Genomic DNA, 14,019 nt, shown 5'->3' with positions numbered 1-14,019 from the left:
TAGAGGAAGCTCGAGACGCCGGTGAACAGCCATCCCTCAGACTGACACGTTTTCTGCACCCACACCTGCGAGAAACAGTGATTTTCCTTTTTTTGCCTTGTGCGATCATGAGGAAAGATCATAAATTAATTCGACAAAAATGTTTCAAAGAAAGAAAACGATTCAGCAGCTAATGGCTGGCTGTTGATTGAAAGAACATCTTTTGTTCTCTCATTCTTTAGGCATACATTTCTCACTAAATATAAATAAACATCATTGCACTTGGCAAGATTTTAAATGTTTTAGCACAATTTTCTTTAAATATTGTTTCATCTGCTCTGTTTATCTTTATGCTCGATGTTGACAGCTTTTTGGTCAAGCCTGGTTATTATAAACAAATGATTTGACTTTCACTGAATACTGCTGTTTCTTATCATCTCGCTAGGAAATATGTCACAGCATCAGATCGGCAAAACTACTCTTTCTTTGTAGCATATTGAAAGAAATGTTATCTTATACAGCATTTTCTGCTGAGAACTGCTAAACAGTATAAAGCTTAGGTGAATATTTACTCGGTTAATGATATCAGATTGAGACCTAGCACCTAATAATGATCAATGAGCCGTTATATTGCTGTTACATGTGTCACGTTCAAAATAACTTGGATATAAATGTTATTTTTGGTCGTTCTAGCAGTCCTGATTCTAATTTAGGAAGATATTTATCTTTTTTCCCCTGAGTCACACTATCTGTGCACCTGCTTTATGTTGTTCTTTGTAAGAAAGATGGATTTATTTCAATGATTTCTCATCCAAACTGCCCACGATTTATGTCTGAAATCCATTTGGCATTTTTGTAGTGTCTAAATGCGTAGGATCCATGCAGCTCTCTTATATTGCTGGATATAACACAAAGAACACCAGCTTTCTGCAAGGTTCATTTTTATTATCATTTTCATTTGTTAAAATTAGACTACTACGGGTTCATTTAATGAATAGTACAGTTATTAAAGTGAACGTTGTTTGTTGTTGACAAGTGTTGCATTCAGTAAAAGCTGGGAAATTCGACGTTCGTTCACCGCTGCGAAAGGAAAATTCTCCATCTATTTTTTTTTTTTTTTTTTTGTCCTTAAACTATTCATCTGATGTATTCTAAGCACCGTAGCGAACACATGCAAAAAGCGTATTTTTGGTCTACAACGCGTTAATAGTCTTAATTTTTTCAAAAGGAGGGGACATTTAGAAAACGAAATCTCCCCGTTGCCTTAAACTGAACACGCAGAACTTAGCGTTCCGTTTCCATGGCAACAGGTGAACTTTCAAAACGCAGCAGGTTTGAACTATAAACGAAAAGTATTAGCCTGTTAGCAGCTATTACGCTTAAAAAATGTTTAGTGCTCGTTTTTTTAGCTTTAAATATGTTTTAGTTGATAACGAGCTGGTCAGAGTTTGACTAACACTGTTCTTAAAGAGAAAAAAAGTCGAGTAAGTGTTTATAGCTTACGCTACTAGTAGCTAGCAAGCTAATTATTAGCTTATTAATATTTGATGTTAGATTAATGTTTTCTGATTACGTTTGTTTCGATCAGTCATGTTATCTAACAGACTGTTTTAATGTTATGGTTTATATTTCTTGTTTTTCAAGCTAATGCTGCAGATAAAATCTCTTGATTTTGTCGTCTAGAAGCCATTCAGCCCATCCAAAGGTCAAAGAAAGATGAGACGGATTATTGCTGAAAACCCAAACTGGTCCTTGGTCGTAGTGCCAAGTTTATCCAGCATGTGCCTGCAAAGCATTGTGAACAACTTTGAAGGTCTTTTGTCTGCTAGTTCACCTTCAGTGAGTCACTTCTGTGACTAAAACTTGACTGATCTGTTTCCACGTTGCAGAAAAGCAGATATTCGAGCAACTCACGCCCGGCCAGAGAGACTTCATTCAGGAGGGACTGTCCCCGACCCTGCCTCTGCGTGTGACAGCCAACCTGATCCCTGATGGGGTTTACTGGAAACGATGCTGTGAGCGCAGGTGGGACCTCTGTGACGTCTCTCGTTATGGCCACAGCTGGAGACGGATGTTCTTCGAGAGGCACTTGGAGAACCTGATTGAGCTTTTCATCCCGGAGGTGACAGAGCCAAAGGCTGTGCTCGACGTGCTCCCGTTTTGTAAAAGCTACGTCAGGAGGCTCAACGTCTCCCAGCTGCTGCCGCCAATAAAGGAGCCCCAGGGGGAGAAGGACGGAGAGGAAAATGACCTGGACTTGGCCATCGATAGTGAGCACGACGAGGCTTGTGCGCACCACTTTGACTTTGGCCTCGTGCTTAGGGAGCTGACACACCTGGAGGAGCTGGCTTTGGTTTACAGGGTGAAAGAATGCGGGATGAACTTTGAATGGAAGATGTTTGAGATGACAAAGAGAGACTGCGAATCCCTCGCTAAGGCGCTGAAGTCCTCCAGAACCCTGAAGGTAGATATCGATTCATCTCCCTATGATGTGCTTTTCTTTTTTTAGCTCGGCATCATTGCATAAGATGGAGGATGGGCATGTTTGTTGTATCTCAGGACTTCTTTTGCATTTTTAAAGTTTTAGTTTAGAATTTGATCACTTTAGGTACTATCTAAACACTGAATGTCCTTTTAAATGTTGCGCTTTCATAAGTTTCAGGTGCAGCTTGTCCGCAATTCATGTAATTAATCCAAGTTTGGCCTCCTTGCATTTTGTGTAACTACTTTTCAAACTAAAGTTGCTCAGTTTTTGTTTGTAAAGCATGACTTTTCCTTTTTATATATTAACACTGGAGCAAGATTTCCAGGCTCAGGTTTTTGTCATAAACTGTAAACCTTTTTTAACTTAAGCGTAACGTTTCTCCAGCTTTTTAGGCTGCATCAGAGCAACGTTGAGGATAAAAAGTGCCGTCTGCTGGTGAAACACCTTCTGGACCACCCGTCCCTGAGGGAACTTGACTTATCTCACAACCTGATCGGAAACGGTGGAGCCAGGGCCATCGGCAAGCTCCTCGCCAGGAGTAAACTGGAGGTCCTCAACGTGTGCGACAACAAAATCGGCGAGCTGGGCGCCAAAGCTATAGCTCGTGCTCTGTCCAGGAACTCCACTCTGTCGTCCCTCAACCTGCGTCTCAACCTGGTGAGGGACGAAGGCGGCGCGGCCATTGGCGAGGCCTTGCGGAGCAACACGACTCTGCATCACCTGAACCTGGGAGGCAACGATATGACCTGGCGGGCCGCTTCCGCTCTGTCTGACGTGCTGATAGAGAATAAAACTCTGAGGAGCATCAACCTTTCCTGCAACAATCTCGGCAAGGTATGTAGGATGTTCAGCAGCACAGCTTTTTGCTTTTTTCTCTGCTGGTAAGATGAGAAACTGAAAGGTGGCACGGCTATTTTTGGAACTGGAGCAAATTTAACACAGTCTTAGTGTACTTTACTTAATCTCTGTTGCCTTTAAGGTTTTTTTAAGATGATCCCTGGACATTAATATCACCACATCCTGAGTTAATATAAACAAGAAGAGTTTCATGTTAAACCTTAAAGTGGATCAAAGTTTTGAAGCTATTTTAAGGCAACTTTAGTGAGAAATTTAGTTAAAAAAAGAATTATAGACAAGCAATGGATGCTCAGAAAATTATTTAGCAACAAATACTTTTGTCTGCTTCTAATAGCAGTATACTGTACACTAGTTAAATATGTCAGATTGGTCATGAAGTGCTTTTTTTACTACTCCGTGGCATTTTATAAAAATATGAAATCAGTAAACTGATAAAACAATCACTGAGTTAAAACAAATAAGCAGATCTGAAGAGCAGAGATAAAAGTAGAACAAAATTCATACATTTCAGCAGGTTATCTGACTTTGTGATGAAAAGGGGCCAGTAGTTTTTGTTTCTTGTTAAATTTAACAGCATTAGCGTGTAAAAAATTGTGGGTTTTAATAATTTTTGTTAACTTTTGCTCAACGCTGCTCCCCGTCCAGACATAGCTCAGACACACAGACGGACAGAATCGCTGTAAAGTACAAGGATTTTCCATTATTCATGAACATACGTGGAAAACATGCAATAACTGGATGTTTCCCCATCTGACGTTTCTTGGTTCTGAACCTCTCCTCTCTTTAAGATTTCATGACATCCTGTAACTCGGGAATACACAGCGGAGGATCAAAAGTCACCCAGGCAGCAGAAATGTAATATCGCAGCACCATCAGAATCTCTGACCTTGCTCCAGTCCTCACAAGAATCGATAAATCTGTTTCAGGCAAAACAAGAAAACACTGGTGACAACAGATGGGAAAGTGTGAGCTATTTTAGACAGCAGGAGGTGTTGAGTTGTGCTTTTTTAATTTTTTCAGGATCATTAAAGGTGTTTTGAGTCTTGTTAGGTGGAACATCCTGGGATTCGTTTGGCGTTAACGCGTCTGTTTCGTGTTTTGCGCAGGTTGGGGGGAAAGCTTTGGCGGAGGCGATGTCTCACAACACGACTCTAACAGAACTCAACGTCCTCCTGACAGAAGTCGACGAGCAGAACGCCTCCTTCGTGAGCGAGGTGGTGTGCGCCAACCAGCGCTCAGAGCACAAGAAACAGAGGAAAACAGGAAGCATCAAATACCCTTAATATAAAACTGTTTCAAACGGTTACTGAGGCCCGGTGAGTACATTAATCTAAAATCATTTTATACCAACACTGTGTCTCAAAACATGAGGAAATATTGGGATGTTTCCCGGGATGTTACACGCAAACAAAAACATCTGTTAGTTGTGTCAGAAACAGCAACTTTTTTTTTTTACAGTACAAATGGAAACATTGAACAGATGATTTTTGTGAGCATTTGTATTTATTGAACCTTTTTATCTACTTTGATACAGATATTTGGTATTCAGTCCTCGTGTGACGTCAAGGCAGCATCGTGGTGGTTCTGAAATACATACAGACCTTTTACCTGCACCTTTTCCACTGATAAATCATGTAATTAATGTTGCTCATGTCACGTTTTCCTGCTTTTGACATTTTAAACAAAATCAGCTTATTCTTTATTGCAAATTTCTTGTCATTAAAAAAATAAAACAGAATCTACAGAATAATGTTATAAAATCAATAGCTTCAACCTTTTTTTTAAGAAACAAAAACATACTTAAGTGGTTTATGTGCATGCGCTACATAGCAAAAACGCTCATTTTAAAGGGATAAACCAACTCAAATGCTGTATAAAACCTATAAATTGTTGTATAAATAGTTCCAAATAATTAATAAGAAGTCGTGAAAGGGATTGTGCTGCGGATGGCAACTTAACAATCAGAATTTCTCATCTGCACATCAGTTTTCCCTGCTGTGGTAGCCTCCAAAGTGTATGTGTGTGTGTGTGTGTGTGAGACATTCAGCTGAAAACAATATATACATCGACACTCAACCCACACTCAAATCTATCTTATTTACAGTACAAACCCTTCCTGTCCTACATACACAGATTTATACAAATATTAAAAAAGAGCCCCGAAGCATTCTGTAGAGAAAGAGTCGACCTTAATAACCTCGCCTACTTGACAGATACAATAAAGGGTTTGGCGTTTTGCATGGTGAACGCTTTTATTCTAACAGTCATCTACAGAAAGACTTATCAAATCAAAGTTAGGAGTGTTTCAGCCGGATTTCAACTCCAAGTATTTTTTGTCCATGTTTTTATGTAAACATCGCACCGGTAAACACGTTTTTTTTTTTTACGTTTTCCACTCGTGATCACGTTTAAACGTCACAGTGAAGCCACTTTCGAGGCCTGCTGGCGGCTGACGAATGAGATGATTGTTCAGGTCAGCACGAGCTGAACTGTGCTCGAGATTTAAAGAGGAAAAATAGGCATGTTTTTTTTTTTTTTTTTTCCTATCATTTGTAGGTTTTCGCAAGCTTTTGTTCTCCAAAACACACAAGTCCTCGTGATGCTCTGACTCCGGACCAATGACAGCCAGCCCTTCATATCTCAGACATAACTGTGTCAGAAGAAAAATAAATTTGATCTTCCTGAAACAATTTCTTGCTGTTTTAGCTGAAAATGGCTTCTGCTTTGGGTTAATAATAAAGACTAGCAACAATGAAAACAGCTGTTATCACTAAAAATGTTTAATTGCTATATACTAAAGTCAGTCTGAAACACTAATTTTACTCATTTGTATTTTACACATCTGATTTAACAAGTGAGACAGAATATCAGAGTTTAAATCTCAATATTAGTATCACTAACAGTCACTAAATTAAAAGAGATGTATGGTGATGTAATGATGAGTAATTATGAGGAGATATGAGCTGTGGGAAACATACCTGGCCTGAGACTTCACTTCATATCCTTTAATTATTCGCTTGTTACAAATCTCAGATCAAACACGTTACTCTGAAATATGCTTTTAATTCTGTAAGTCATTACATTTTACGCTGCAACCTGATTCGTTCGGTAGTTAGCCTGAAAGCTGGCTGTCTTCACACACACCGAACGGTCGCTGTTAACTTGCACCGTAACTGCGTCCCACAGCGCCTGGAGAAAGACGTGACAGCACAAATGCTGAAGCAAGCAGAGTCACCGCCTTAAACGCCGTCCTGAGTTTGGAGAGGGTTGGTTGCATAGGTGCAAATATGAAATTTGAGGTTTGATTTTTGTGGGGTTTTTTCTAAACCTAGTATTTTTCTATTGCTATGAAGACACCTCCAAACGACACCTCAGTTGGAATGTAATGAGTATGATTCACTGGATACTATCTACAGCATGAGCTCATTCAAACACAAGTTGCAAACAAAACACCTGAGCGAAGGTGATGCTAGTCAAAGATTCTGGTCATCAGTATTTGAGTTTGATGGGATCATTGATAGCAAAATAAACAGAATGCATTCTCCTTTAACACGACACCCCTGATCTGTTGATTATTCACATCAGTTTATCATAACCTGCTGATTTGTAAATAAATGTTATTAATGTAATGAGCTCTACAGTTAAACTCATTTCTATGAGTAGCACCAGCAAACGACTATTGAGGTGTAATGTAGGAAGGTAACAGGATCTTACGGCTCACTCACCGCCCGCCATAAGTCCTACTGCACATGGCATGCAAATTCTGTGGGTCTTGCTGAAGTCAAGAACGCACACACTAACGCACAGAACCTGCACTTCCTGTGTGCACCTGAACCAAGTAAGGGGCATGTCTAGTCGGGGCTTTGCGATGACAACAGCACTACACAAGTACCCCACACTTGTTATTCGTGTGGCCCACAAGTCAGAAGTTCATGTGACTTTCTTATCCCGATGTGGGGCGAGCACAAAGTGCATGCGACCCACACGCAACATGAAAGGCAAGACTCCTGGTATATATATCGGGAAGGAAGCGATCTGTAGCATTGTAGAGTGGAAGGAGATGGCTGGGAGAGTTGGAGCTCTATAGGCAGATGATGGTGGCTGAGGAATGGCACCATCATCTTCCTAAGGAACGTAACGTCAGAACGTGAGGCGGCAGAGGCAAGTCAGGAGGGACTGTCACGGGCCGAGCACTCGTCACAAGTGCAGCCTGACCGTCCGGTGCCCCAGTCTGGTTAATTGTAAGCCACATGCACTCCACATGCACTGATCACATTTGTCACACATATGTTTTCCACGGGCTAATGGCACGATTTTCCCCACACCTCGAGGAAGTCAGGCGTGCAACCTGTACTTGACAAGTACTTTTCCTGAAACCAGTGGTTCCCAAACCCTGGTCCTGGAGGAACACCATCCTGCATGTTTTCATCGTTTCCCTGTTCTGACACACCCAATGTGAACGAGCGAGTGATTACCAGGCTCCTGCAGACATCGAAGACCTGCTGAAAAGCAGGGAAGCAATGAAAACATGCAGGATGGTGTTCCTCAAGGACCAGGGTCGGGAACCACTGCCTTAAACTATCTGTCGGTGACCTCCGGCTGCGATCAATCCCCGTGACTAGTACTAGTAGTACTAGTAGTTTGAAGCACTTACAGTGGGTTGTGAGTGTAGCTTTAGGCAACAGGTTGTGCTGTTGGGTAAAAATGAGCTCAACTTTACATTTCCACAGCCACTGCACACACTGTTTTCCTGTTACAGCTGCTGCGGTCCTGATTTTAATCGTTGTATTTACTGTGCATGGCTTAGCTGCAAAGTAAAAAAAACATCTTAAGACTCATGCAGTCGGCTGAGAGGAATTTTTTTTTTTTTTAGCTTTTTAAAGCAATCCTGTCATTTTATTGAATCTGACAGTATCGGTAGTAAATCCAGGCCCCTGCCTGTTTCTATTATCTTAGCTCTGCGGCTGTCTTTCTGATATGCATCAGCAGCAGCAATAGCACAGTTTCCTATCCAATATCTGTTTCATCAGAAAAGTAATTTCTAATCAATTTATGTCCTGGTGGGAAATCATCTGGAAAAAAAAAAACATTTGTGATCCGATTTCAAAGGAACAAATGTACTTTGAACAATAATAACATAAGACAGCATTTTTTTGTTTTACAAATAATGTGCTACTATTCTCCAGCTTTAGTAGGAAGATGCTGAACTGATAGGATTTAGGTTGTGGTAGCTGATGCTTTTAAAAAACAGTTGATGCGAGGCACTTAAATAAAGAGGTAGGCCGAACCAGAATACTGCAGATTGTGTAATTAAAAATATTTGACAGATTATAAACGAGAGAAACTGACATTGATTATCACACTACGTACTTGGCCTTTTCCACAGAATATAGAGTCTGAACCATCTCAATGATTCTGTTTTGAGTTTCTGTGTCCTTTAGCTCCTCTGAACTAAATTATTCATGTTCCTCCCGTGCTATATTTGGCATGGAAGGGAGCATAATGTCACCGCAAACAAACCGTTTTCTGCTTACTTGACGTTTTGTCTCCAGCAGACATTTAAAGTTGTTTTGTTTTTAAATACATTTCCACGAGTTTTAACTTAAGATTTACATATTGAAAGTGGCCACAACCAGAAAGTTTTCTTACATGCAGATTTTGGATTTTACTTGTGGCTCTAAGTGAAAGAACTGAATCAGAACTAGAGGATGTTTCATTTTGTTTGAACTTTTTTTGGAGCAACTCAGTCATCAGTCTTGATATGGAAACCGATGGCTTGATTCACACAGGTCACATGACTCACATGATGCGTGCGTCTCTGTGAATTTCCTTGGTTCTTTACTTCTCACTTCCATTAATTATCACTTCTCTTTCAACTCCTATCAGCTTCTTAGTTTTGCATCGAGTCAAAGCCTATTTTTAGCACGGAAGTGTTACTCACTCACTTTTACGGCATTCGGTAGCAGGACGTTCCAGCATCTTCAAAGTTTGAACAAATCGTGGTTGTTATCGTTTGTAGATGGCTCTTCAAACTTTTTTCTGTGAGAGAAATAAGTCTGCATCATCACATGCCGGGAAAAGGGAGTTTTCTCAGCCTTAGTTTGTGTCTTAGAGTGTGACTCCTGTGGGTCATAGTGAAGTTTCCACGCAGGAGCCGTTCCTGTGCAGAGAGCGGTGGTCATGATTCAGGCAGCCTTCGTTGCGATGCACGATGAGCACCGGAAAGCACAGAGCGTCCTGATAGGCAGGAGGGTTCTCCTCACTGGTCTGCTGGCCCGACAGACAGCGAGTGCTCTCGTTTGGACAGGACCGCTCGTTCAGGCTCCCACTGCTCCTCCACAGGCAGCTCCGCCTGGAGCCGTACAGCCGCCCCAGAGAGAAGCGGCTGGCGCTGAAGGGGATGCGGGGGCTTGCCGTGTTACAAATGCTCAGGGCGCTGCGGGAGAAGATGGAGGAGCTGCTGATGGCGCGATGGCAGCGTTCGCAGTTCTGCCTGTAGCTGCCGTAGCCCCCACACATGGAGTAACTGTTACAGCTCCCAGAGAGCTGGGCCAGATCCATCAGGACCGCCTCCGAGTAGCTGGGCACCAGCTGCTGGTTGGAGCGGATGTGCCACTCTAGCTCTGTGCTGTCGATTGTGTTGACTCGCGGGATGTGTCTGCAATACGGGCGCTCCTCGGACGGTGTGACTGGCACAAAGTCAAACCCAAACAGCTTCTCTACGTGGTAGTGCACACAGGCGGTGCGGTACTCTGTCAGCACCCGCAGAGGCCAGGAGAGGGTGAGAGCAGCCGCCACCCAGAAAGTGGAGTTTGACGCGTACCAGGGGGCGTGGTCGGGGTCAGAAAAGGCAATCATGTACTCCTTGAAGTCCACATTCTTCAGATGCATCCCCTCACGGGCCTCCATGTAATCATCCAGGCCCTCATTTTCTGTAAAGAACCTGGCTCTCTGGGTCAGGTAGGAGTTTTCTGACTCCACATTGGCAAAGCTAAAGCACTTAGTGAACCTCAGCCTGGTGATGGGGAATCCCTCCAGGCCTTGCAGTTGCTTTGAGATGTCCTTAACACCACAGTTTCCATAGTCAAACTCTGCCTCGGCCACATGCGTGTTCACTCTCTCGTGGTAGACCTGCGTAGTGGTGTAGGCGTCTCCATTGCGGTAACGTGTCACCTGCCGCGTCCTCCTGATGTAGTGATAGCTGATGGCCTTCCACCAGATGCAGGGCGTAGCCTGTTGCATCCGCTGTATGCGCTCGCCCACGTTGTTCACGTCTACCTTGTACTGCAGCTCATTCCTGGCGTAGCAGTGCCAGCACTCCACCAGGTAAACCACGTAGAGCATGACCAGGAAGGCCAGAGGGATGTAGATGTAGCCGTTGGAGCAGGGGCTGTCGTGGTACATCATGGACTTTCCCTTGTAGGCACTGTCGAAGGAGAGCCGTGTGACCTTGGTCACCTGGCACCAGGCCATCACCCCGACGCAGCCGTACATCAGCATGGACAGCAGCAGGCATTTCCAGTGCGTTTCCTGACACAGAGACTTAGCCAGAGACTGTTTCTGGGGATGCTGCTGCAAAAAAAGATGAGAAAAAAAACAGCAGGAAGAATAAGAACAGGCAGCAGACACACTGACAGTAATCTGTCTGAGTTTAATATTAAATATGAAACTCCAATTTAATTGATAAATACTTGCTCGATATACAGTTATAAAGCAGTGGCTCATACAGATAAAATATTTAAGAAGATTTCTGCTTTTTAAGTGCTTTTGCATAGTTTATGCATGAGCCTGAAGCAGGTCGCTCATGTTTTAGTCTGTGCTTGTTATTCGCTCACTGACATATTTCAAATTTTACAGAAAGATAAGCTAACGTAATGAACACCTTATTATAAGATGTGAGCTGATGTTTGATGATTGTCTGAGAGTCTCAAACAGTTCATCCGTATCAGAGGATGTCCCTCTTTTTTTTTTTTTTACCTCTTTTTCTTTGTCCAACATATTAAAGGTGAGATCTTGGATTTTTATTGGCTTTTCTTTTCTAAAAGTCTAGAGATGCTTTTCTTCAAGTGTGCCTAAATCCAAAGGTTGCGATGAAAGTGGACGACTCCCGTTTTAGAAGCTGTGTTTAGCGTCAGTCAAAGCGTGGTTAAAGAGCAGGTTAACCTGTCTCTGTCTTCGCTGTCTCGATGTGCCCGATGAGGAAGTTCAGATAAAACTGTTAGGTTGGAAACCTAAGTGCAGATTTTAGTGAAATATCACGTAAACTCACACAGAAAAGGAGGAAATACGACCAACATATTCCAGCTGAAACTAAAAAAATGGCTGCCAGATAGCAGCAGCTTACTGTGGAACTAAACTAAGAGTTTATTAGTTAATTTAGTCTTTTGGTGAGAAGTGTGAAAGATCTAATTAACTATATTTAAATCCTAAAAGAAGTTCTAATCTGTAACATGCATAGAGTATTGTGTTTATTTTTAAGTCAGATACTATATTGTGTTTTAGCCTACTTTTCAGCTCTAGTAACATGCTCCACATAAACATATTTGGTTGGGATCTGGTCAGCTCAGACAAGATTTATTCACTGTGTAGAGAAAGGCTTAGTTGAGCCGAGGAAACATTCGTTTGACTCCGGCTGCATGAAGCTGATGCCATCGTTTATCACCTCGGGGCACGGCAGGCCCCAGCGGGTGCAACAACACCATCTCAAGAGCTAGCCTCGCACCATAGAAGCTCAGAAACCTGGCAGAGAGTCAAAACGCTCACAAAGGACAGATTAGAACAACAGTACGTGCATAAAACCCCGCGTTAGAGCATTTATACCATCATCCTTTTTTAACCCATAGGCCAACTCCAAACCAGCACCATTGCATTGATGTATTGAATCCAACATGTCGACTCTGTGCTCTCTGGGTGACAAACAAACATAAATAATAAATGTTTTTTACTCCATAATTATCCTCCCCACCTTGGTCCCCAAGTCTCTTGCCAAGCAAAGGCTACATCCCACGGGGCGAAGGAGATAAACACCGAACCTCCCCACCGAGACGAACCGGCTACAGGAGGAGGATTTACTCACCAGCATCCTGTGCTTGCTCGACAGCTGTAATCAATACAACATGACATACTTTGTGGCTCACGTTACATACAAGCTCTGCTCAAGCAGCAAGAATAACCACGGATGTTTGTGCACGGGAAGGTATTCTTCAGTTACCCTATACGCTGGCTGTGGGGGCACTCAAATGTGTACAAATGCGCCTGCACGCAGGAGTGAAACTATTACACCAAATGTTTGCCAGAACACCAATTAAGCATACTCTGGCTGAGATCATAAAAGAGCTGTTCATTAGATCTGTGGAGAAGAAAGGAAGTGACTCACCACCATGAGCACTATTATGGTCCAGACATTTCTGATGCACAAGACAAAGAAAACGCGCTGCTCTGCCAAAATAATAAGACAGACGTCTAATTGCACATAAATGTAGCACGCAGGGAGACCTGGAAAAGTTCAGAGAGGGAAACCAACATGGATTTAAGGGACTCACACTGGAACATTTGCACTCTTTTCCCCTGAATGTAATCTAAATGTGTGCTGCCTCTACATCAAACCAATCATCTGTAAGATGCATAGACTAGAAATCAAAGGCTCCTGGGTTTATTATTTTTGACATTTGATTACAGATTCGTTATATTTATTTATTGTTAACAAGAACATTTTTTTGTGCAAACTTAAGACCTGAGGACTGGAAAGCAACATGCTAAAATATTGTGAGGCTAGCTACAGCAAATGTCTGCTTTATGGTATTTTTATACGAAACTTCCAACCAAAATGGGCAGAAGCTCCGTCCGCTGCAAACAAGAGATGATGTCTGACAGGAAAACAATTCAAGAAAACACGCGAACCGTCTTTGCCTTTAAGTAAAAGCGCCTCTCACACTCAGGGCTACTTTCTCTTGACAGAATAAGACCAGCTAGGTTACATAAAAAGCCTCTTGTGTAATGGATGTGCAACTTGTCCAGAATGTGTGTTGGAAAAAGCCGATACAGTGTCTGTAGAAGAACGGGAACTTTATTTTGATGGCAGAGCAGCAGAGTTCAGTTGAATATTAATGTTTCCTGTCTGCTCTCTAAAAAAAAATAAAAATACAAATCACTGCCTGAGCCTGGTTATTTGTCTGCAACACAACAAACCCAGACTTACTTTGCTCCCACTTCTTTGTTGTCTCCTTTTTTGCACCTTCAGCTGCCCAGTTGGACCCTTCCCAGGACCCTTAATGGGTCCCTGAGCCCCATTTTTGTGCACCAGACAGTCTGGAGCAGATTCATTCACCTTCACCCTGTTCCGTAAGGCCCCTCGGAGCAGTCACTGAACCCTACACAGTTCGAGCATTATCTGAAGCCTGAATGCGGCTCCCGTTTGTTTTGTAATTGGAAACAATGCATCCTCACCTCCTCCCTGGGACTGTCCGCCTCCTCCTCCTCGGGGACTGAGGTGGCGGTGCTGCTCTCACTGGCCACTGCGGCCGAAGACGCCGGGGACATGGTGATAGCGACACAGCAGCCGGCGCATGGATGCCCCTTCGAGTCTGGGACGGGTGTTTTCCCGAATCAAGGTGAAACAAAAGCACGGAGAGCCGCCTCCACCTCCTGCGCGTCATCTAAAGACGAGCCGCTCTCCCTCCTCTCCTTCAGGTGGGTCG

At 42.8% G+C, this 14,019-nt stretch overlaps 2 protein-coding genes across 5 annotated transcripts; one reads left to right on the top strand and one right to left on the bottom strand.

Moving 5' to 3' along the window:
• The first annotated feature begins 629 nt into the window (after nt 1-629).
• Nucleotides 630-4,994, top strand: tcte1 (t-complex-associated-testis-expressed 1). 3 transcript variants are annotated; one of them, XM_017411795.3, is made up of 6 exons: nt 630-1,463; nt 1,663-1,792; nt 1,869-2,443; nt 2,849-3,298; nt 4,429-4,638; nt 4,857-4,994. In XM_017411795.3, exons 2-5 carry the CDS (start codon nt 1,696-1,698, stop codon nt 4,603-4,605), a joined length of 1,299 nt encoding a protein of 432 aa, XP_017267284.1. In that variant the 5' UTR covers nt 630-1,463; nt 1,663-1,695; the 3' UTR covers nt 4,606-4,638; nt 4,857-4,994. The 3 variants fall into 3 exon arrangements, with proteins under 3 accessions (XP_017267284.1, XP_017267285.1, XP_037837653.1); XM_017411796.3 differs by lacking the exon at nt 4,857-4,994 and having other exon boundaries at nt 630-1,311; nt 4,429-4,818; XM_037981725.1 differs by lacking the exon at nt 4,857-4,994 and having other exon boundaries at nt 4,429-4,818.
• Nucleotides 4,995-5,685: 691 nt separating this feature from the next.
• On the bottom strand, nt 5,686-14,013 carry tmem151ba (transmembrane protein 151Ba). Of its 2 annotated transcripts, none has more exons than XM_017411788.3 (2): nt 13,769-14,013; nt 5,686-10,894 (listed from the first exon to the last, which is right to left on the bottom strand). In XM_017411788.3, the coding sequence occupies exons 1-2, from the start codon at nt 13,859-13,861 to the stop codon at nt 9,452-9,454; spliced, it is 1,536 nt and encodes a 511-aa protein (XP_017267277.1). In that variant the 5' UTR covers nt 13,862-14,013; the 3' UTR covers nt 5,686-9,451. The 2 variants fall into 2 exon arrangements, with proteins under 2 accessions (XP_017267277.1, XP_037837652.1); XM_037981724.1 differs by having other exon boundaries at nt 5,686-10,891.
• Between the last annotated feature and the right edge of the window lie 6 nt (nt 14,014-14,019).

Source organism: Kryptolebias marmoratus, linkage group LG19 (assembly GCF_001649575.2).
Source record: "Kryptolebias marmoratus isolate JLee-2015 linkage group LG19, ASM164957v2, whole genome shotgun sequence".
Lineage (NCBI taxonomy): Eukaryota > Metazoa > Chordata > Actinopteri > Cyprinodontiformes > Rivulidae > Kryptolebias > Kryptolebias marmoratus.
The sequence above is the reverse complement of the archived record's forward strand: the minus strand, read 5'-3'. Positions and strand labels throughout refer to the sequence as shown.

Excerpts from the sequence above, each read along its gene's own strand:
- tcte1 (XM_017411795.3), top strand. The coding sequence starts at position 1,696 with ATGAGACGGATTATTGCTGAAAACCCAAACTGGTCCTTGGTCGTAGTG. Across the intron at positions 1,793-1,868 it reads CATTGTGAACAACTTTGAAG|AAAAGCAGATATTCGAGCAA; the intron begins GTCTTTTGTCTG and ends TCCACGTTGCAG. Across the intron at positions 3,299-4,428 it reads CCTGCAACAATCTCGGCAAG|GTTGGGGGGAAAGCTTTGGC; the intron begins GTATGTAGGATG and ends TGTTTTGCGCAG.
- tmem151ba (XM_017411788.3), bottom strand. The coding sequence starts at position 13,861 with ATGTCCCCGGCGTCTTCGGCCGCAGTGGCCAGTGAGAGCAGCACCGCC. Across the intron at positions 10,895-13,768 it reads CGGACAGTCCCAGGGAGGAG|CAGCATCCCCAGAAACAGTC; the intron begins GTGAGGATGCAT and ends CTTTTTTTGCAG.